Source organism: Silene latifolia, chromosome 10, assembly GCF_048544455.1.
Source record: "Silene latifolia isolate original U9 population chromosome 10, ASM4854445v1, whole genome shotgun sequence".
NCBI classification, from domain to species: domain Eukaryota; kingdom Viridiplantae; phylum Streptophyta; class Magnoliopsida; order Caryophyllales; family Caryophyllaceae; genus Silene; species Silene latifolia.
In genome coordinates, this window is record NC_133535.1 from 100,230,918 (window position 1) to 100,254,730 (window position 23,813).

Consider the following 23,813-nt stretch of genomic DNA (forward strand, 5'->3'; position numbering starts at 1 on the left):
GTGTCTACTTAAATTGTCCGTGAAAGTGATAAAATATCTATAGCCATCCCTAGCGGTAATTGACATAGGTCCACATACGTCCGTATGTATGAGTCCTAATAGGTCACTAGCGCGCATTCCAACACCTTTGAAGGAAATTCGAGTCATTTTGCCAATGAGACATGATTCACACGTGTCATATGTAGAAAATTCGAATGCGGGAATAGTCCCATTATCGACGAGTTTCTTTACGCGTTTCTCATTTATGTGTCTCATTCGACAATGCCATAGATAGGTTTGATATTTGTCACCAACCTTTAATTTCTTATTATTCATGTGTAATATTTCCGTGGTTTGATATAAGATGTAAATTCCATTCATGGAAACTGCTTTGCCATAAATCATTTCATTAAAAGAGAAAATACAGCTATTATCCTTTATTGAAAATGCAAAACCGTCTTTAGCAAATACGGAAACATAAATAATGTTCTTAGACAAACTGGGTACATAGTAACAGTTATTTAAAAATAACTCAAAACCACTAGGGAGTTGGATTACTTATGTTCCCTTCGAGACTGCAGCAACTTGTGCTCCATTCCCGACTCACAGGTCCACATCACCTTTTTCGAGAGGTATGATGTTCTTTAGGCCCTGCAAATGATTACACAGATGAGAACCACAACCAGTATCAAGTACCCAAGTTCCAAAACTTGCATGGTTAATCTCAATCATATGAATATAAGATGACATACCAACAGGAACGACGCGGCCTGCTTTGATGTCCTCACGGTAGACGGGACAGTTCCTCCTCCAATGTCCAGTCTTGTGACAATGGTGGCACTCAATGTCACCGCCCTTGCTCTTTGTCTTGCCCTGTGAGCCACTAGTCTCACCAGGCGCACTCTTACCGTTTCCTGGCTTCTGAAACTTTGGCTTACCTACAGCTAGGTCGCCATGAGGCTTGCCCTTACCTTTACCCTTGTTTGAAATCATGAGAACATCCTGCTTCATGCTCCCACTCAATTTCATGTACTTCTCGGTCTGTACGAGAAGAGAGTGTAGCTCATGAGTACTCTTTTTCAAGTCATTCATGTAGTAGTTCTCCCTGAAAAGGGCAAAACCATCGTGAAGAGAATGAAGCATTCGGTCAATGACAATGCTCTCACTGATTTTACAATTGAGTGCCTCCAGCTTCTCGACATTCTCAATCATGTGAAGAATGTGTGGGCTAACCGGTTGGCCCTTCTGGAGTTTTGCATCAAAGAAGCGACAGGTATGCTCATATGTAACGATTCTCGGTGCTTTTGAGAACTCGTTAGTGAGCGTGGTGAAAATCTTGTTTGCACCTTGGGCAATGAAGCGTCTCTGCAAATTGGTTTCCATTGCAAAGATGAGTACGTTCTTTATCGCACCCGCTTCCATAACGAAGTCACTATAAGCGAGTGACTCGTTGACTCCTGCATTGGGGCCTGGGTTGACCGGTATTGGCTCAATTAAGTACTTGAGCTTACCGTCAGCAATGGCAGCATTCCGTATTGCCGCCTCCCAGTCCGCAAAGTTGGACCCGTCGTTTTTCAGACGTATGAACTGATTCATCTGGTCCATAAACATTTTAATCCAGGACGCGCGATCAAGTGTGGCACTAGGCATTGGGATTGCGTTATTTCCAGCCATTTCGTTGTAACAGTATTATGAAAATATACGTGTTCTACACTGCGAGAAGAAGAATAAAAATAATAAGCATGTGCATCGTTTATATTTTTAAGTCTAATGAACTATCATAACGCGAAGACTCAAAACATTTATACAATTGACCTCCCTCAAGAATTATATAAATGATCCCAAGACTCAATTCTCTGTAAATTGATAAGCTAACCTTTTAGCTAATTCTACCGTTAGAATTCTTGGTCGATAAATTTCTGTAAATTCTATCTTTAGTCCATCATAATCACGAGAAACTCTTCGGACTATGATGTTGAGGTAAACTAAGTCAACACAACTACTTACCCAACGTATCAGGGGTCATATTATGCCTACCGACGAAGAAGGGATTCATAGTTGTTTGCCCTTATAAAGACTAATCTCAATTTCCGTTTTAGAGGAAGATCCCATCAACTTTATTTTAATTCATTTTAAGTGAACTAATATCTAGCATGCGAGAATGAATAAATTAAGGTGATGGCTTAATAAGTCTGTGACATCTGTATGTCCATGAAAACTAACATACAACCTATATGAGTCAATTTTCATGCATTTTAGTAGTAGGTGGTTTGGTTTTAGGCAGAATATGATGCATAAACTATCATGTGAATGAAAAGCAATAAGAATGAAAATGTAAAACAATAAAAGTCCTAGTGTGGCCTATCCTATCAAAATGAACAATAAATACAAGTTTGGAATCCATCCTTGGACCCGAGAAGCTTGTCTTGATGTTCCATCTTGATCCATGTAGCGGGAGTGAGCTCTATTCTCCATCTTTAGTCTTCTTTTGAAAAATACAATAAATAAAATTTACATAATAAACCTATTTATTACATTCTAATTTCAAAACCCAAAAACTAAAGGAAAAATAAAAGGAGATACGAGATCTCATAATTACATAAAAATTATGTTTCTTGCATTACGAAAACATAATTAACTAAGGTCACACTAAGTATTACAAATTACAACCGATTGCAAAAGTACGTAAATAAATTCATTCAACGATTCATTCAACAAAAGAAAAGCATCAACTAAAAAAAAATTAAACATGCAAGACATAATTCTTTAATTATGTAGATTAATTTTCCAAACCACCTATTTAATTGATCAAATTAAGTGACAATTCCTCAATTAATCACATTAATTTTAATCTTAATTCATATTAAACTTGTAATATGAATTTAATCCATCAATATTTTAAACTTCTTTAAAATAATTAGGTATCTAATAATTATGAACCGCTTCACAATAATTAATTTGCCAAAACAAAACAAAAATAAAAACCACTTTTTTTTATAGTCTTGGCAAAACGAAAAAAAAACAGAAATTTTTTTTTTAATTCTTTCCAGTTAGTGAACAGTAACAGAAAACGAATTTTTTTTTTTTTTTTTTTTATCTTTTCTCGGCAAAACCAAGAGGAAAAACAAAACAGCCCGTTTTTTTTTCTTTCTTCTCGCGGTTTTTCTGTAAAAACCGTAACAAACAAAAAAAAAATTTTTTTTTATATGCTGCCTCTGTGAACAGTACCCGTAGCGTGAACAGTAACAAGAAAAAAAAAACTTTCTTTTCTCGGACGCTTTTCAAATCGGCATAAACAAAAACAGCCGCAAAAAAACTTTAATCGGTTTTTCAGGAGAAACCGAAAGAAAAAAACAGAATTTTTTTTTTTTAAAATTACTATTCATCCGTGAACAGTAACCGAAACGAAAAAAAAAATTCCACGGCTCAAAAAAAAAAATTTTTCTCGCAAACCCTAATTATTGTTTACAAACAATTTTATGAAAATCATCAAAATTAAAATTCGTGGCCTCCGCTCTGATACCACTTGTGGGATTTATCTGTATGCATCCCTTTAATTTTAAGGACTATAGCGAATTAACAATGATGATAACTAGTCATAAAATAAATTGCATATACAAAAGTATAAAGAGATGAAGAATCAACCTTCGGTCCTAGCAAATACGGCCTAAGAACAATTTCAAAATAGATATTCTCCTATCAGTTGCACCCAAGATGATATGAGATATGCCCTTTGATTATGCTAGAAATCGATCTAAATTTTCTGTAAAAATTTAGGTTGTTTTTGTGTTTTTTCTGATGAGAGAGGAGGCTAGGTTAAAAAGAGAATTAATGTAGAAAAATGATCTCCCTTTCCTTCATATTGTAAACCGAAATATGGGAGTGAATTAGGGAGATATAATCTACCCTAATTCGGCCCATCTAACCGAGATAAGGAGTATGGTCTCCTTATTTTTGGTTATTCCAAAAATGTATAAAATGTGTTAAATTGTCATCTAGTGAGGATCGAACCCATGACCTCTTGGTTTGTGTACCCTCACTATTACCACTATGACACATTCAACTTGTTGATATTAAATATAACCGATTACATTTAATTACGAATTAACAGATTAATTCGTCCAAGCTAACATTACATACATTTAATTAAATATAACTTATTATATTTAATTTACGAATTCACAGTTAATTCGTCTCAACTAATACTATTTAATCTTTATTAAATAATTATCTCATCAACACATTGACTAACTATTTAGTCATATTAGGCATCAATGTGATCATATTTCTATAACCACATCTCTCAAACACATCCTATAGGTGTGACCTTTAGGGACCAGTTGATCACCGCCATCTGTATGATAATAACGTCAAACTTTCTAGCAAGCCAACCGTTATTAGGTAAACGTTAATCAACTGATTAAATATTCGAAGTATACCCTTATGAACCTGTAAGAGATTTACAAATGTTATCACACTAATTTGTGGAGGACACAAGCTCCAACCGAATTCTCCCTCTGACGTGGTGCCGGGGGATTTAAGATGAGTCGACGGTAGGCGTCGTCGAGTCGGGTGATTCTCTCTGAAAGGCTGGCAATGGCCTCTGTAGACACCGAAATTTTATATTTTGGTATCTATTTATTTTACAATATCTTTTGTATTTTAGAGATAATTATCAGAAAATAATGTGATAATATCTTAGAATATTCTAGAATATGTCGTCTTGTCCTCCAATCCACTCTACTATAAATATAACTTCATCTTTAGGGTTTAATAGAAAAACAGATGGATTAAGTCAAACAGATCCCATACTCCTACTACCAAATTGTAGGTAGGATGGAATAAGTCACTAAAAGACCCTATCATCTCCCTACGGAATTAAGTCGATAAGACCCCTGAGTCACTATCAAACCCCAAACCCTAGAGATGGAATCAAGAGATTTACGGAAATTGTAACCCTAAATCTTCCAATAATAAAATAAACTCTTGTTTTCCGTATTATTTTGTTCTTCTTTATTAATTATCGCAGGTACGAATTTTTATGGTTTACAGCCTCCTCAACTTGCTGAAACATAGTGAGCATAGTGGCAGCGCTGAACACGAACACTCCGTCTGAAGGGTCCTTTTCCAGAACATTCACCTCGTCGTCAATCGGCAAGATGAGATGAGAGCAGTCTAGGGTCGGCTCATCGTCAGAGATGGCGTGAATTCCCAGAGGATTCGTCTTGTTGTTTGGCTTAGTTGGTGGGGGTATAGGCAAATCTCCCTTCTCAATCATGTCTTGAATGAGGTGCTTGAGTTTGAAGAAATTTTCGGTATCATGCCCTTTCCCTCGATGATACTGGCAGTAGGCGTTGGGGTTCCAAAATCGGGACTTCTTGGCGTCGGCCGGGTCCGGGGTGGGCCCGATCGGTTGTAGCTTCCCTTGGTCCATGAGCCTTTTCAGGGCACTTGCATAAGTTAACCCTATGTTGGTGAACACTCTCTGGGGGCGTTCGATTTTCTTGGCAGATGGTTCGACGAGGTTAACCTCATCAATCTTGTTTGTCTGACCGTAAGGGCGAGATCCGGTTGAGGTGGATCCTTGATAACCCCTGCCAGTGGTCTTTGCTAAGACACCCTTTCGGAGGTCGTCTTCAATACGTGTCCCCAGAATCTGCAGATCTTGAAAAGTTTTGATATTCTGATACCTCAGCAGGTTGGCATAAACCGGGCGGAGGTTGTTGACAAATTTTTCCACCAGAGTTGACTCACTCGGCTTACTGACCAATTGAGTACTCACCCTCCTCCAACGGGTTAGGAACTCAGTGAATCCTTCCTTGTCGTTTTTGGTTAACACCTCGAGAGTACGGGTGTTGGCCTGGATTTCGACGTTGTCGGCATACTGTTTGGCAAACTCAACTGCGATCTCATCCCAAGTGGTAAGGTTTTTCGGATCCAAGGAGTAGTACCATTGGCGAGGAATCGGCTCCAAAGAGGATGGGAAGATCCTGGTAAAAAGTTCTTGTTTGACCCCCTTAATGGCCATGTAGTCTTTGAAAGCACGGATGTGGTTGAGTGGGTCCTCCACTCCCTTGAACTTAGGCACATCGAAGAGGGTGAAGTTGTCGTAACCGGTCCCCAACAGTTCGAACCTTCGGTTATTTTCAAGGTGGATGTTGTTACCCCGGGCTAGGAGTTGTTCTTCCAAGAGTTTCAGCCTCTTTTCAGTCTCAGTCAGAGGTGGGGTATTATGTTCCCCAATTTCCTTGTTCTCTAGGGCGTCGATACGGGTCTCAACGCGATCCAGAGTGACATTAAGATCGGTAAGCAGGCTGGCTAGCTGATCAGTTCTGACATCTCTGTTGTTATCATTGTTGTTGTTGGACGAAGCTGAGACGTGGCCATGGCTCTGAGGCAGAAAAACGGCTCATATTACAACTCAATCCGACACGGTTACAAGACCGAACGCACAACACAGAGGACGAGACCAAGATCGACTCAAAGAAGACGGGGACCGTGTGTGTGGTACCTCGGTGCCGACTCGATTTATGACGTGACGGTGTTTGACCGAAACTTTGACATGAGTCCAATTATGACGGCGTGACGCCATTGGAAGGTTCTCGTGGTGAGACGACTCATAAGTAAAGACCCATAAGTACATTTGCTTTTACTCGATAGACAAGAGGCGGAATTGGAATGGTGGACTGAAGTTTTTGAAAATAGAAATTTTCAAAAAAGATACATTTGTCGCTTTAATAGGCGGCTTCCGAAGATAGAAATCTCCGCAAGTCGATCAGTTGAAAGGTTTGTCTTAAGTTTATTTGCAAAAGACGGTTTGAGTTCGAGTCGGCTCGGAAAACAGTGTGTTGCTTCCCAAGACGGTTTTGAAATTCAAAATTGTATGTTTTGAAGATCGGGTTTGAAATGTTTGAAGAGGTCTCGGGGACGGTGTATGGTCCTCGGGATCCCGAAAGTGTCTCGAGAATAGGGTGTGTGCTTTCGGGTTTTGAAAGAGCCATTGTCGACGCGAAACGGGTTAAAATCCGTGTCTAGACGCGGCGATTATAACGGCGTAAAAAGGTGATTTGAAACGGTTATACAAAACTGGGTTTGAAAATCGTCATTACGACGGCCTAGAAAGGCGTGTTGAAATGGTTATACAAAACCGAGTTTGAAAATCGTCATTACGACGGCCTAGAAAGGCGTGTTGAAATGGTTATACAAAACCGAGTTTGAAAATCGTCATTACGACGGCCTAGAAAGGCGTGTTGAAATGGTTATACAATACCGGATTTTGAAAATCGTCATTACGACGGCCTAGAAAGGCGTGCAACGGTCGGCGAAAGACCGAGGTTTGAAATGGCCATTATAACGGCGCAAAAAGGGTGTTTTTTGAAAGTTTGAAAATGACACGGAATGACTTATGATCAAGTAGCACATAAGCACTCACAGTTCATTATATTATGCATCATGCTGACACGGGTTTTGGCTTAAAAGGGTGGGTTACACACCAAGCAATCAAACCCCGATTTGCGAGAGGGATACCAATCCAAACAAAATGTGTAAGGAGGGTGCCCTAGCCTCGTGCTCGAAAGTGATGAAAGCTCTTTGACGAAACAGAAATGTGTAACGTCAACGGTATGCTTGACTCAATCGGAATTCGAAACGCGGGGATGAGAAAACTCACGCCGACGGGACGAGCCAATTGGTCGAAAAGGGTTAGGTTGTGGGCCCGGACAAGGAACCCGACCGTGACCGTAATATCAATTAATGCATTCCAACCAAGACCTCGTTCGAGTCTCACCATCTAGGGATCACAAAGACGTAAGTGTCCTAGTTATCCCCAGCGGAGTTGCCAATCTGTGGTCATGGGCCACGTCAAGGTCTGTGGATTTTGGGACACCTACCAATCCGTAGTCACGGGCCACCTGCAAGCCCAGTCGATTTGTGGACATGCAGCGGTCTTTTGAAAGCCATGCTGGGCGGCGTAAAAATGCCTTCGACCGGATCGTTTTAGATCGGTCGGTTTCGTCTCGGTAAGGGTCTCGAAACGATTAGAGATGTTCGGAGTCGCCACCAAGCATTTGTGGGATGCCTGGAACCCGTTCGAAATCCACTTTATACTTCGGTCAAATCGAAGCACAAAGAAACTTTTGACATAGGTACTAAAGATAAGGAAATCGTCCCTCTTTAGCATCCTATCTCTAGAATGACTCTCGTACGCCCTGGATAAGGCCGTCCACTATCGAAAGTTTCTGAGTAAGAGGTGAAGGTACGTATTGGGAAGCCCTTTAATCAGACACCCAATCCCGCCCGCGTTTAGCGGCCTCTACTGATCGATCTTGGTTGGTTGAATGCAAAAGTTGATAAAACGGCTTAAATGCATGAATGCGCATCCAATGATTTAAACCTAACATGTGAGAGCTTTCTAAGTCGGTTGATTTAATCCAAGTATCAAGTATAAGATGTCGAGTTGGATTAATGGTTGATTTGCATGCAAGACGGAAATTAAACATCCATTTACCGTATTAGGCTTAGGGTGCATAACATGATCCATTTGTCTTAGTAAGGCATTTTGCAAATATGGTTTGAATAGTGGTCTGATCCGTCCTATATCCGGGTTAACCGGAGTCGGGATCGTCCTAGACTAATCTTTGGAAGGAACAGCCCTGTACCAGACGGCTATAAGAGGCGCGAGCCAGGCCATGGTGTAAGGGGCCTCCCTCTGGTTTTGAAAATGAGAAAGAAAAGGCCTGCTTGAGGCGCGGGTTAGCCAACGGTTGTATGCCGTGTTCTGACTGTTTAGAAAACGTTATAAAACGTGTTGAAAATGGGTATTTGAACCCGGTTTGATTTTGAAAGGGTCGTTTAGACCGCATTTGTTGATTTGAAGAACTAGACTCGAATAATCATCATTGTTTGATAATATTCGGTGTCGGGTTCGATTTGACAAACTTGACATGAATAGTTTTGAAAATGATTATGGACTAATTGTTTTAAGTCCATTTTGAATGTAATTAGTTGGTACTCATCATCGTACCCGGGTTAAAATCCGGCATGGTATATATAACCAAGGATGATTTTGTGTTGGTGACTAATATGTTTGTTTGAGAATATGAAGAAATGAAATAAAAGGCTTTAAAATACCTTTTAAATGTCATTAACCAAATATTATCACCGAAACACGGATTTAACCGTCATGGTATGAGGAACCAAGGGTGAAAAATGCTTTATGGTTAAAACATGTGAAATGAAACAAAAAGGTTCCGAAAATACTTGAAATGGTAAAAACCGATTACAAATATGAAAAATAGATTAAGGGAAATGACGAGAACAAACACGGTTGATCTCTGGTCTGAGTACCCCATTTGGGCGCGAGCCTGTTGGCGACCCAAGGGGCTTCTGCCTCAGACCAAAAATCAGTTTTGGCTCGTTTATTCCATGTTTTGGTTCATGTTATGCATGTTTTAGCATGTTAAAGTCATGAAACAAATAAAAACATAATAAAAGAGGATTTTTACACCCTCATACTTACATGTTTGGTTATGGCGAGTGACCGACGTAAGTGTAATAACTCGTTTGATCGGAAAAAACTCGGTTTAAAACCGTTTTGGTAAGTAAAAGAGTGTTTTAAAAGTTTAGTGATGGTGTGGTGGTCAAAGTGGTCGGTCAAGTGATTTAATGCACGATGACGGTACCAAACAATGTGTAAGGCTCGTATTTATGATCGGTAGGTCGTAAATACGTGTCGGATTGTGACTTAAGAAGTCGAGTCGAGAATTTTAAGGGAGAAAAGAGGGGGCGGACACTCGCGTAAGTCTCAAATGGGTGGCATTTGAGGGGTATTTATAGGAGAATGAGTGGTTGTGTGAGTTTTGAGCGACGTGGCCACCTGGGCTGCTCAAAGAGGCGCGAGCCACGTCGCGGCACTTCGAGTCGTGTTGTCACTATCACAACAAACGCAATCATGATTTGTTCTATCCTAGGTTTTGTAGTCACATGTTTGGTACTTGACCAACATGAATCCGGGAAAACTTAGTATAGAAGGCTTGAAGATATTTTGTTTTTGTGGTTGACTCGGTTTGACTCGTTGTTGGAGTCGGGATTTGGATTTTTGAGTCGGTTTTTGGTCCGGTGTCGGTTTTGACTCTAGTTAGTGTCGTCGCGACCCCGTCGTCGTGCATTAAACACTCCAGGTATTTTTGAAATGTTTTGAAATGTTTTGTTTTCGAAATCGTTTTAAATTTTCCGACGTAGAGTTGTACACAAACCGTCGATCAAACGCTGCGATCCCAAAACATGTTGTAGTCCGATAATCATCGGGTGTTTGTTGGAGTCTCAGCAGATACTGGGTATCTACAGGAACATGATGAACTCGAACGTCCCCTTTGGATACTTTTTCTCGAACGAAAAGAATGTCGAGCTCAATATGTTTCGTTCTTTGATGTTGAACGGGATATAAGTAAATCGCACTCACATTATCACAATAGACGAGAGTAGCCTTACTAATTGGGTGATGAAGCTCGAGCAATAAATTCCGTAACCAACAAGATTCGGACACCACATTTGCAACGCCACGATACTCAGCTTCACCACTGGACCGTGATATTGTGGGCTGGCGTTTAGATGCCCAAGAGACGAGAGTGTCGCCCAAATAGACACCGTAGCCACTGGTGGACCGTCTGGTGTCAGGGCACCCAGCCCAATCCGCATCAGTGTATGATGTAAGGGTTGTGGGTGATGATTTACCCAACCATAAACCATGACTTTTCGTGCCTTGAAAGTAGCGAATAATTCGTTTAAGTGCATTCATGTGCTCCTCCATGGGGTTATGCATAAACAAACAGACTTGTTGCACTGCATATGATATGTCGGGGCGTGTAAAAGTGAGATACTGTAACGCACATGCGAGGCTTCGATACAACGTCGGATCACGAAAAGGAGTGCTAGAGGAAGCACTGAGCTTCGGTTTTACTTCAACGGGTGTGGATGATGGTTTGCACATAGCCATTCCCGCTCTTTCGATGATTTCAGATGCGTATTTGTGTTGAGATAAAAATAACCCATTATTATGTCGGGTCACGGCAATGCCCAGGAAGTAAGTGAGAGGACCTAGGTCCTTTATCGCAAATTCGGTGCCAAGACGAGACATAATAGACTGGCGGAACTTATCAGTAGAAGTTATAAGAAGTATATCGTCAACATAAAGAAGAAAATAAGCACAATTACCATCTCTGTCGCGGTAGATAAATAGGGAATGATCATATAGACTATGTGTAAAACCAAGCTGCTCCACAAACGAAGCAAAACGCGTGTACCATGCTCGTGGTGCCTGCTTTAAACCGTAAAGAGATTTTTGAAGGAGGCAAACATGATTGGGAAATTGAGGATCACGATAGCCAAGAGGCTGGTACATATAGACGGTCTCTTGAAGCTGTCCATGGAGAAAGGCGTTTTTGACGTCTAATTGTCGGATAGACCATCCATGAGATAAAGCCAACGAGAGAACCGTTCGAATTGTAGCCGGTTTAACTACCGGGCTAAAAGTTTCACCACAGTTGATCCCCACCTGCTGTGTTTTGCCACCACCTACAAGACGAGCTTTATACCACTCAAAAGATCCGTCAGATTTAAATTTGTGACGAAAAATCCACATAGACCGAATAACATTCACATTAGATGGACGCGGGACTAATGTCCACGTCTTATTGCTAATTAGAGCACCATATTCATCATCCATAGCCAATTTCCAATTAGGGTCCTTAAGAGCAGACACGGGGTTACGGGGTAACGGAGAGATGGCAAGGGTCGTATTAAGGTCGAAAATAGGTTTCGGTTTGCGAATGCCATGATCACCACGTGTGATAGCTTTAGTGACAATAGGACGATTTGGCGGAGGAGATGGGATGGTATGTGTGATAGGGTCATTTTGTGGGGTATGAGGTGTAGCTGTGGTAGAAGTGGGAATATCACGGGGTAGAGGGGACAACGGGAGGTTCGGGGTGGGGCCTGGTGAAGGGTCAGGCGTGGTGTTACATAGACGAAGTTGGAGTATACTAGGATGAGGACCGTCATCAAGGAAATCATAATCAGTTGTGGGTGAGGAGGGAGTTTCAGCAAAGCGAAAACGAGTCTCATCAAACACAACATGACGACATATAATGATTTTCTTTGTTGTCGGATCATAACATTTATACCCTCGATGATTATCCGGAAAACCTAGAAAAACACAAGGCAGAGACCGAGGTTGTAGTGTGTTAATATTGGTGGACGGGATAAGAGGGAAGCATAGACAGCCGAAAATACGCAAGTGAGTATATGACGGAGTTTTGAAATAAAGAGCCGACATGGGTATGTGATAATTTAATTGTTTATTGGGAAGAATTTTTAACAAATAGGTGGCCGTTTGTAGCGCATGATGCCAAAAAGATGGAGGGACAGAAGCTCGAAGTAGTAATGTCCGTACAATATTATTAATAGAGCGAAGTTTGCGTTCGGCCTTGCCATTTTTAGACGATGAGTATGGACAAGTAAGACGGAAAACCGTCCCATGTTGTGCACACCAATCCCAGAATGGAGCATTATCAAACTCTTTTCCATTGTCACATTGTATAGACTTTACATTTCGTTCAAATTAGGTTTTAACTAGTTTTCGAAATTGAACAAATACATTATAAACGTGAGACTTATGAGATAAAGGGTACGTCCAAACATAATTTCTAAAATCATCTAACAAAACTAGATAAAACCGATGGCCAGATGAACTAAGCACCAGTGATGTCCAAAGATCGCAATGTATGATATCAAAAGGTAATATAGTGTGCGAATTTGATGCGTAAAACGGTTGTTTGACAATTTTCCCAGTAGAACAACTAGAACACAAAGAAGGCAATTTATTTGAATTACAAGAAATAAAAATGTTAGTGCGTAAGGAACTAAAAATCGGAGGCTCGGGATGTCCCAGACGGTCATGCCAAACGGATGGAGATAGAGCTGCAAACACGGCTGGACTCGAGGAGTTTGACACGGTAATGGGATAAAGCTCGCCCTGACTATTACACCTCATTAGACGCGTCCCCGTCTTGTAATCCTTCACACAAAAACCAAAAGGGTCAAATTCTACGGTGACTGAATTGTCGGTAGTAAATTTTCGTACGGAGACTAAATTTTTGACAATTGAAGGTACGTGAATGACATTTTTAAGTTGAAGGGGAGGGTGTGGTTTAGCAAGGGTAGCATGTCCGTGACCACTAATCGGAATAGATTGACCATTAACAACAATGACACCATTTTTAATGCTCGAATTAACATAAGACGTGAGATTACCTGTGTCCGATGTCAAATGAGAAGTTGCGCCGGTGTCCATGAACCATCTGGGATCTGGTGGAGTCAATCCGAGAGTATACATCGCTTGCTCGATGTCTGTTTGAGACGGTGGAGCCGCGGTAGTGTATGTCTGTTGGCGAGGAGGGAAAGATGGTCGTGGGACAGCAGGACGTTACCAACCGCCATAGCCTGGTGCCGTGGGGTATGGGCATGGTGGATAAGGCCAGGAAGAGGGTCCCCACGGCCAACCGCCATATCCCGTCCACGGAGCAGCAAGAGACCCACTAGGCTGATTTCCTGTAGAGTTGGAGCCCCCATTCGAACCACCCCCATCACTCTGTTTTCCACCTTTATTCCCCTTGTTCCCGCCTCCTTTTCTTCTTATTATGACCACCCTTATTCTTGTTAGAGGAATTAGGAGGCTTACCTAGAATTGAGGATGATGAGTCGCCATCATCGTTGTGTTTGGCGTACAAGGCAGAAGAGGCAGCAGCTTTGGCGAGGCCGGCTTCTTCGAGAGTGAGCATGGAGCGAGCGCGATAAAACTCAGGAAGCGGGTTGGCTTGTCGAATGACTGTTCCCTCTCCCAGGTATGCCGATGTGAGACCGGAGACAAGTTTAAGAACAAGACGATTATTGGTGACCAGTGAACCGACGTTCTTCAATTGATCAGCAAGTGCCTTCAAACGTTGACAGTATGCTGAGACGGATGCGAAATCCGCCATAGACGTGCCGGAGAACTCTTGCTCGAGAGTGACGGCACGGCTGTATTGATTATCTTGAAAAATTCGTTGAACCCGAGTCCAACATTCCATGGCAGTAGACTCTGATTCGACAATTGTTTCAAGAAGTTCCGTGCTAACCGTCGCATAGATCCATTGAAGGACCGTAGCATCAATAGCATCCCACAACTCCTTCTCATCGGCTGTCGTAGGCACCGGTGGCTTGCCGGATTCTGTCTCGATGATATGGTGAAGCACGCGTGTGGCTTTTGTGTGGTTCGTGAAGAGAGCGACCCAAAGCGGATATTGGTCATTATCCATGCCAAGGGTAACGGTGATGTGATTGCGAATCTGCGTAACGGCGAGAGCAGGGTGATAATTGTTTTTGGGAGGCATTTTGAGGATGACGTGAGGTCGGAGAGGTAGAGAGTTTAGCCGGAGGGAGAAGAGATCTAGGGTTGCGGAAGCGATTTGGATCGATAAACCTAGGAAGCTGATACCATAAAGGAATGTATTGCTTGAATTATTATTGAGACAATCCTTGAAATATATACACATTTACAATGACGATTTCCTAGTCTAAACATGACGATATTTTCCATAATCAGAAACGTAAACTAGGTAACAAATAATTACAAACATAGAACATTATAAACGAGTATATACAATATATTCTAACATGACTGACTTCTTGACAGCGGCTAACACGAGCGATGCCAATCAGAAGCGACATTGAACTGAACCCTAACTCCTGTTGCTTACTTGTACCGATTTCACTTAAGAGCTTCCACGCGACGACCCCTTGCAGCGATCGAGCTCCGTCATCAGCGTCTGATACTCATGTCAACAATGGTGGTACTACAGTTTGGCCAAGCAGCAAACTCATGAATTGAGAAAGAAATAAATCCTTGGATTTTTTTTCTAAAAGATCAATTCAATTGCATTTTTTTTTTTGAAAAAGAAAACAAAATTATTTTGGTTTGGAAACCGGGTTTGCGGTTCTGTAGCTATGCAGTAGTACTTTTAGATTTTTTTTTTTGGAATGTCGTTTATAGACAATTTGACCCTCCACATGTCATCCAATAAGTGACTCTCTTCTCTTTCCTTACTCTTTGTATTGTACTAAAACATAGGTATACAAATGATCCAAACCGAGAGTAATTGATAATTTACTCTAATTTATAATCCCTCCGTCTTTGACCAACTTTCACGTGATATCGTTGCATTCTTATGTTCTTAGTTTTAGAGTCACTCAGTAGAAGATAGTATATATAAAGTGGGGTTAACTGGTTAAGCAGACTCAAACATTAATATTGATAATGATCTTTGTTTGAATAATAGAGTTTGACAATGCAGAATTAAACTTTCACTTGAAATAACCAGCTGTCATACAAGTATAGGACATCTTATATGAACTATTTTACTGAAAATAAATGATTCAGAGTACATTTGATGCAAACTATTAAATTGTAAAGAAGAATATTTGATCAGTTAGTACCACCGAAGATTTTCTTCAACTTCTTCACCTGTTTAGCATCCAACAAAGTGATCTTCTCGATCACATTCGTAGGCAAATCGTTTCCAAACAAAGAAACGCTAGTAGTTTGGAAACCAGGATTAGCACTGTTCAAGCTTACAAATGCAAGAGCTGGTTTTTTACCCACATTTACTTGAAAATGTAACATACTTTGTGGGAATATCATTATGTCACCCTTATTTAACTTCTTATAGTAGGCAACATTATTTTCGTCAATAAACCCGGAAATAATTGGACCATCAATTACCAAAATAAGCTCCGATACACGATGACTGTGGATCGGGACTACTCCACCCACACCTAGGTCGAGCCGGGTCATAGACAGGCCCAACCCGTTTAAAGCTGGGAATGTTGTGTCGACTGCAAAAGTCGCACCGAGTTTGAAGATGTTATTCGTGTCTCCACGAACACCTAATCCTGAGTAAACAAAGTCGTCAACTGTTAAATTTGCCGGATTCTTACATGGAAATCCGGCAGGTCCCTTGGGGAATTGGTAGTCTGCTACGCAGAAGTCCACGACTGAGGTGGCAGTTGATACTGTAAAAAGGACTAGGACTGACAATAGGAACACAACTCTCGATATTGCCATATTTTTGGTCTTATAGAGCTAAAGATCTTTCAATGTTTTATAGTATGTATGTGTGTTTGATGTGTAATTGTGTTTGGGTCCGATTTGTGTTAATCTTGCCGTCCCCTTATATATAGGAATGTGTACGTGAAAATGGGAACGACTTCAACGACAGGAAAGTTGCTGGGAAATTACGTGAACAATATTTTTTAAGCACAACTAAGCCTCAATTGCATTATTTAGATCATATGCAGCGTCACAGCGTTTACTATAACACTTGTTGGCATATTTTTTATCTATGAGTACAAGACTGTTGAATTGTTGAATTCATGTTTGTTCGAAGCATTGAGAAGGCCATCCTTATCGGCCAACCCTATGGCCATGACCTTTTTAAAAATTTTATACGCAGTGTTACTAATATCATTTTCGATTGCAAAAAACTTTCAAAGGGGACAAAACTTTTAGTGACAAGGTTGAACCGCGGGAGTTCTACCAGTTAGATAAAAAAAAACAGCTAATCTATATAATATTCCAAAGACGATGAGGTAAAGGTGAGTTTCCTGTGCCTACTACGGGTCTACGGCTATGGTTTGTTGATTAAAAACTACAAGTGAGCATAGATTTACAAGTTTGGTTTCTAAGGGAGTAAAGGAACCTATTAATTAGAAGGGAATGCTGATTCATTTAGAACCGAAAGAGTGACTGTAACAATATTGCGTTAAGGTCTAAACTAAAAATTCTGTTCAAAATTGCAGCGAACCATGACGTGAAATGATCGACTTAGAGCATCTTTAATGGTGATCCACAATTTATTGTAGCTTGACTTGCCACATAGGTATTTCTAGCAACTTTGCTTTTAAGTTACATACTCCCATAGTGGTGAGCTGTAATACCACAAATTTCTGGGCATAGTGAACTCGACCGAGTAGGCTGTACTCGACCGAGTGGGTCGTCGAGTGTTTTGAGACAAGCTACTGCCTTGGGTGCATTCAGCCGAGTACGTGAGGCACTCGGTCGAGTAGGACGTACTCGGTCGAGTATGTCTGGCACTCGACCGTGTACCCGGTCTGGCGGGTTATTTTCCGCGGTTTTGATTAAAATGATTAAGGAAGTATAAAAGTCGTGGTCAGCAGTCTAATCAGTTTTTAAAACACATTTCTCAAAAAAACCTAAACTACATTACTGGTTCTCTAATTATCTCGATCATTTCCATGGCTAGGGTGATCTTTGAGTTACATCGTGTTTTCCGTGTCTATCGCAGTAGTAAGTGTTCTTTATGCTTTCTTTTTTATTTGTTGTTATAAGTTGAGCAAATCCTAATTTGGGTTGATTTGGGGATGAAGGGGTGATTAGTGATGGTTTGTGATTACTGATTAGTATTGTTTCGTTATCATTGTTAGGTGACGATTTCGTAGAGGAGCAGTTCTAGCTCGCTTGATTGTTTGTCTTTATTTTTTTTTTTTTTTGGTAAAATGTAAGTTATATTATAAACAAACTGGGCGAATTATATCCCTTATTCACTTTTCAGATTACATTACATTTTCCAACATAAGCCAATATTAAACCTAGAGATTAAGCCAATTCAATTGAGGACCCTGATTATGAGCTAGGATCATGTGCTTAATGTCTTCCTTGATCTTTTGCAAAACAACTTCAGGTCTGATCACAGCCCGTGTCAGTCTGCAAGTGTTTCGTACCCACCAGATGTTGTAAAATAAAGCTCCTAGAACAGCAGCTATACTATCAGCCTCAATCTGGGAATGAAACTGTTTCCTAGTCCACCATTCACCAATGTCCTCCACTGGTAACAAACACTGACACTAGTTGGACACTAGATGAATACACTTCTTACTGTATGGGCAGGTGAAAAACAGGTGATGATTATCCTCTTTTCCATTTCCACACAAGTCACATTCTTCTTCTATGTAATTAAACATCTTACACATCCTGTCCTTAGTGAGTAATCGTTTCAAAACAGCCAGCCAGGTGATGAAATTGTGTTTAAGGATTCCCAGTATGGACCATACCCACTTACACCATTCCACATTGGCTTTGTCTCCCCTCAACCACTGGTAACCCTTAGAGATTGTATATACCCCATCCTCCTCAAGCCACCAGCCATCACTATATCCCACTCTCAATTCCTCTTTCACTCTACATATACTTCTCCAGGCCCAACTAGCACCCACATTAAGGCTGTAATCTAGCCAATACCTATGTTTTATATAAATGTTATGAACCCATTTGACCCATAAGTGGTCCTTTTTCTGCATCACCCACCATACATATTTTCCAATGGCAGCCTTATTCCATTGCATTATATCAATTATGCCCAGCCCACCTTGTTTCTTAGGCCAACAAACAGTTTACCATGAAACCAGAGTAGGGGAAGAAGCATGTACTCCTCCATGCCAAAGGAAATTCCTACAAATGGACTCTATCTTCCTCATTACACATGAAGGCAAAATAAAAATCCTAGCCCAGTAAGAGTCTAATGTGCTCAATACTGACTTGATCAAGGTTAAACGTCCAGCATATGAGAGTTTCCTGGGTCCTAAGGCCCTGATCCTGTCAACTATTTTCTCCACAAGGACACTGCATTCCAGAACTGAAAGCTTCCTGGGTGCTATAGGCATACCTAGGTATTTGAATGGGAGTGATCCACATTTAAGCCCTGATAAGTCTGCAATCACCTGCAACAACCCCTGAGACAGTCCATTACCATAGATATTAGTCTTGCTAGGATTCATTGATAAACCAAAAGCAACAGAGAAGTTGGAGAAAGCTCTTAGTGGTAACACAATAGACCTCTTATCTCCCCTACATAATAGTAGGAGGTCATCTGCAAAACAAAGATGAGAAAGTTTGAGGCCTCTGCAAAGGGAGTGATATTTGAAACCTTCATATTCCTGTGCCACAGCTAGAACTCTGGTTAGGTACTCCAAACAAACTGTAAAGAGCAAGGGTGATAAGGGATCTCCTTGTCTCAGTCCACGTTTCCCTTTGAAGTAACCAGAAGTTTCTCCATTTAAGGCTAGAGAGTAATGTGAAGTAGTGACACACTCCATGATCATCTTAGTGAAAAAGTCAGGTAAATTTAAGGTATTTTACATCTCTGCCAGGAAACTCCACCCAACAGTGTCATAAGCCTTCTGCAAATCCAGCTTCATAATCACTCTTGGGGAGCAGAGAACTCTGTTATAGAGCTTAACCAGGTCTTGGCATATGAGAATGTTCCCCACTATATCCCTCCCTCTTATGAATGCACTTTGATTTGGACTTATTATCTCAGGTAAGTATCTCCCCTAATCTGCTACATAAGATCTTTGAAGTGACTTTGTAGATGAAATTGCAGCAAGAGATAGGCCTATATTGAGAAACTGACTTAGGGAAATCCACCTTAGGTATGAGAGTGATAATGGTAATATTATTAATTTGCTTAAGAAGCTTCCCATGTATAAAGAAATTCTTGACAGCCCCTATAATCTCATTCCCAATTATTGGCCAAGCATCCTTATAAATTGGCTACTGAACCCATCAGGGCCAGGAGCTTTTGTACCAGGAATTGAAAAAAGTGCTTGCCTTACTTACTCACCAGTAACAGGTTTTCTCAGGCTCTCAATGTGTTCTTCTAAGAGAATGTTCCCTTTCCTTACAGTAGGGATGTGAATATGTATGACAGCTTTGCTCTCTCCCAATATACTCTTGAAATAATCTTCAAAAGCCATATTGATATACTCCATTGAAGAACATAGAGTTTCATCCTTATCCTCAATTTTAATTACCTTATTCATGCTCCTCCTCCTCTTGATTGTAGAATGGAAATAAGAGGTATTATCATCACCTTCTTTTATCCATTGCAGTTTTGCCTTCTGAGCAAGAAAAGAATAGCTGGCTTCTTTCATCATACTATAATCTTTTAGAATTTCCTTTTTAGATCCTATAAGTATAGGGTCCAGAGGAGTGTCAACTAATTTCTTTTGAATATCCTTCAGAGCCAGTCTCAGAATTCTAGCATTGTTCTGCACATCACTAAATTGATCCTTATTCAACAATTTGAACTGTTTCTTTAATCTCTTTAATTTAGTTGCAATTTGAAACATGGGAGTCCTTGCAACAGGTTCCCCCTAACTTCCAGCAACTGTAGCTTGAAAATCTGGGGCTAAAGACCACATGTTCATGTATTTGAAAGAGATATTTTTACCCCTGGAGTACCATCCAAGTGTATAAAATAAGGACAATAATGGTCAAACTCACCTTCTTTCATAAAGTTGGCATAAGCATCGGGAAAAGTATCCATCCAATCCTCATTAACCAAAGTCCTATCAATTCGGCTATAAACTCTGATTTCAACCTCTTGTTTGTTATTCCAGGTGAAAAACGAGCCAATAGCTTTAATATCAAACACTTGACAATCATGAATGCATTGTTGAAAATGAGTAATTTTAGCCAGGGTAACATCAGACCATAACCTCTCATTTGGGAACAACACATTGTTGAAGTCCCCTCCAATGAGCCAAGGTCCCTCTATCTCCCTTCTGTAAGATCTCAAAGAATCCCAAAGTGGTACCCTGTCATTCAATCTGTTGTAACCATACACAAAAGTGACCCAAAACTGACATTGGTTCCCTCTATCTATGGCTTTAACATGAATTGATTGAGCAGTAATGATCACCAAGTGAAAAATGTTAGGATTCAAAATAACCCAAACTCGTCCTCCACTATGACAAGAGTTATTTGTACAAATTGACCAGTTTGTCCACAAATTATTCCTCACATTTAACCAACTTTTTATCTTAATTCTAGTTTCAATGATACCAAACAGGCTAATATTATTCATATGCAGAAAACGCCTAACCTCTAATTGTTTATTCATTATATTCATACCTGTCACATTCCAGTATCCCAGGCTACCCATGATCTTATTGAGCACCTGACCCACTTCCTTGTTGCTCACTTTCCTGATCAGATTGTAGCAACACCAGACCAGGTGGCTAGTCCAGATCCAGCTGCTGCTCCTCCTGACCAGACTACTGCAAATTTTTCTGAGCCGTTTCTTGTAAGAATTTGTTTAGAGCTTCCATATATGAAGCCTCCCCATGAGAGACTACACTAGAATGCTCCTATCTATTCATCCTACTTACCACCTTTGTAGATGAGGGGGAATGCTCAGCTCCTTAGGACCCATGACTGGTGGTGTCTTGTAGACAGCTGGCCGCGCCTTTATCCTCCATACTTCGTGGGTTTCATAGCTTCTTTCTTCTTTCTGCAATCGTTAGTTTTGTGACCAATCCCTTTACAAACAGCACATGAAATTGGTAGCCAGTCATACCCGACCTTCACCATCCTTTCCTTTCTGTCTCATCAAAGAATTTGATACACTCAGGGAACTTTTGATTCACCTGTACCTCAACCAACAATCGCGCATATCCAAGGAAGTTCTTCTTCTCAGTCGCCTCCTCAGATTTTATAACCTTCCCAATTATGCGTCCAATTTTCTACACATAAGTTTTCCCCCAAAACTTCAAATCAAGGTCAAACAATTTGACCCAAATCGAGAGAGCTGTGAGTTCCTCCTTAACCAGCTCCGTATCAGGAGTCCATTCACGCAAGATAACCGGCTTGTTATCAAACATCAAATAACCCTCCTTCAACACTTTCTGCTGGTCAGCCATGGATTTGAAACGAGCAATGAATATACCCTTAGGCATAAACGAGAGTTTGTCAAGTTGAGCACCCTGCCAAACCCGTCACAGATAACCCGATATCACATTCCAGGGCGGATTAGCGCCAACAACATACCCATAAACCGACGGAGTCCAGAAAGAGACTTCTTCCTTGACATCATCAGAAGTCAGCTTAAGGATAGGGTTAACAAATTTCCCACCCACAACCTGCCATTCTTCAGCCTCCTCATCGTGGGCAAGAAGTTCATCATTCTCCTCTCCAATCGACTCTTGAACATCATCCAGATCCAGAGGTTGAAGTGCATCTTTCCCAAAATTCAAAACCCTAGCTCTATTCCTGTTATTAAACGAGGAACTAGCAGCTTCAAGGTCATTATTCTTATTTTTTGTATTTTTGAAGGATTATGACGCGGATTTTTCTTAGCTTTCTCCATGAAATTCACTAATCTCAAAATCTAGAGGTTTCTCTCTCTAGGACTTCTCTCTCATCCTTCTTATATTTAATATTGGGCAACTTCTTTCTTTTGATTGTTTGTCTTTCAGATTTGCGAATAAGACAGGGTTTCCTTACTCAGTCTTTTGTACGATTGTTTACAAGTGATGTGATATTGTATGATTTTCTTGTTGTGGTAGTGTTATGTTGACTTGACGTTATTGGCATTATTGGTATCGATTGTGGAGACATTGCTAGGAGATAGTCTTCACCCCAATGTTCGCCCCTTGTGGCTCCCGTCACGAGGGGCATGTGCACATTAATTATCTGGGTACGCTCATTGCAATGAGTGGGACTTAGGTGGCAAGGCTGCGGTCTCCCATTGGTGGTATAGGTACCTGTTGCGATGGGTAACCTGCCAAATCTTGGCTGCGTTTCAGATAATGTAATTGGAGGTTAAAGATTGTATTGTTGCATGACTTAATTGGATGGTTTGTTGTTGTTGTTATTGTAGTTGATGTTTTATTGTGTAGTTGACTGACCCCTTTTTTGTTTTAAACCTGCGGTGATCCATTGAGGGATGGTGAGCAGATGTCTAGCAGGTTTCGTTTAGTTGAGCTTCTCGCGGGATGGATGGGAGTATCTGTTACACCCTCATATACCGAGGTGCCTTAGCAAGGACCACCCCAGCATATAAAGGTGTTACCATCTCAGTTGCCCGAGGTAAGTAGATCAAATAAACAATAACAGAACATTTATTAAATATCTTTATCCTTTACAACATAACCCAACGTGAGAAAGATTACAACATAAACAACTGGAAGAACAACTAGACATGAGTGACAGCGGCATCTAGTTCGACAGCGTGATGACTCAATTCCCTTCCATGTCCCGCAAGCACCGTGACAAGCAACACCTGATAAACCAAATGCTCACCATCTCCGAATGGATCACCACAGTTTTGAAAACACAACACGGGGTCAGTTCACTAAGTAATTAAGATAAGTAAAGCACAAAGACAGCTAATGACATTCAATCCAATCATGCAATCATCCTCCAGACTCCACCAATAACCAATAACTGGCTACACACTCAAGTGTGTAGCCCCGCCAGATTACCCATCGCAACGGATAATCCTCACCGCCAGTGGGGGACCGCAGCCTTGCCTACCTAAGTCCCGCTCATCGCAACGAGCAATAACCCATGTTCATTAATGTACACATCCCCCATTGTGACGGGAACCACAAGGGCGTGAAGCCATTCTCGAATGATGACTCTACTCAGCCGAGGACGCACCTCGCAATCATAGACAAACAACAACAAATCAACAGCCAAGAAAGACAATTCCAACAATGATACTAATCATGTCAATACAACAATAAATCCATCTTAAATTAATTAAACATACAACTGTGTAGGGACACCCTACCTTTTCCCTATTCCATGACAGTGCGTCCATCATACAAGCCAAGTAAGACTCGACGATGAACCCGATAAGTAACAACCATATCCTATTACTAAACTAATCAAGATCTACTGAAAGATAACCACTAAACACAACTCACCTTGAGACGCAACA

General features: G+C 40.8%; 4 protein-coding genes across 4 annotated transcripts; all 4 read right to left on the reverse strand.

The window, feature by feature from the left end:
* Positions 1 to 13,637: 13,637 nt before the first annotated feature.
* LOC141607960 (uncharacterized) lies at positions 13,638 to 14,405 on the reverse strand. Its single transcript, XM_074427310.1, has one exon. It carries the CDS (start codon positions 14,403 to 14,405, stop codon positions 13,638 to 13,640), a length of 768 nt encoding a protein of 255 aa, XP_074283411.1.
* A 988-nt stretch (positions 14,406 to 15,393) lies between these two features.
* Positions 15,394 to 16,188, reverse strand: LOC141609097 (auxin-binding protein ABP19a-like). The gene has a single exon (XM_074428312.1). It carries the CDS (start codon positions 16,133 to 16,135, stop codon positions 15,497 to 15,499), a length of 639 nt encoding a protein of 212 aa, XP_074284413.1. The 5' UTR covers positions 16,136 to 16,188; the 3' UTR covers positions 15,394 to 15,496.
* Positions 16,189 to 17,679: 1,491 nt separating this feature from the next.
* Positions 17,680 to 18,432, reverse strand: LOC141607961 (uncharacterized). The gene is made up of 2 exons (XM_074427311.1): positions 17,967 to 18,432; positions 17,680 to 17,915 (listed from the first exon to the last, which is right to left on the reverse strand). Exons 1-2 carry the CDS (start codon positions 18,430 to 18,432, stop codon positions 17,680 to 17,682), a joined length of 702 nt encoding a protein of 233 aa, XP_074283412.1.
* A 789-nt stretch (positions 18,433 to 19,221) lies between these two features.
* Positions 19,222 to 20,217, reverse strand: LOC141607963 (uncharacterized). The gene is made up of 2 exons (XM_074427312.1): positions 19,706 to 20,217; positions 19,222 to 19,309 (listed from the first exon to the last, which is right to left on the reverse strand). The coding sequence occupies exons 1-2, from the start codon at positions 20,215 to 20,217 to the stop codon at positions 19,222 to 19,224; spliced, it is 600 nt and encodes a 199-aa protein (XP_074283413.1).
* Positions 20,218 to 23,813: the final 3,596 nt, after the last annotated feature.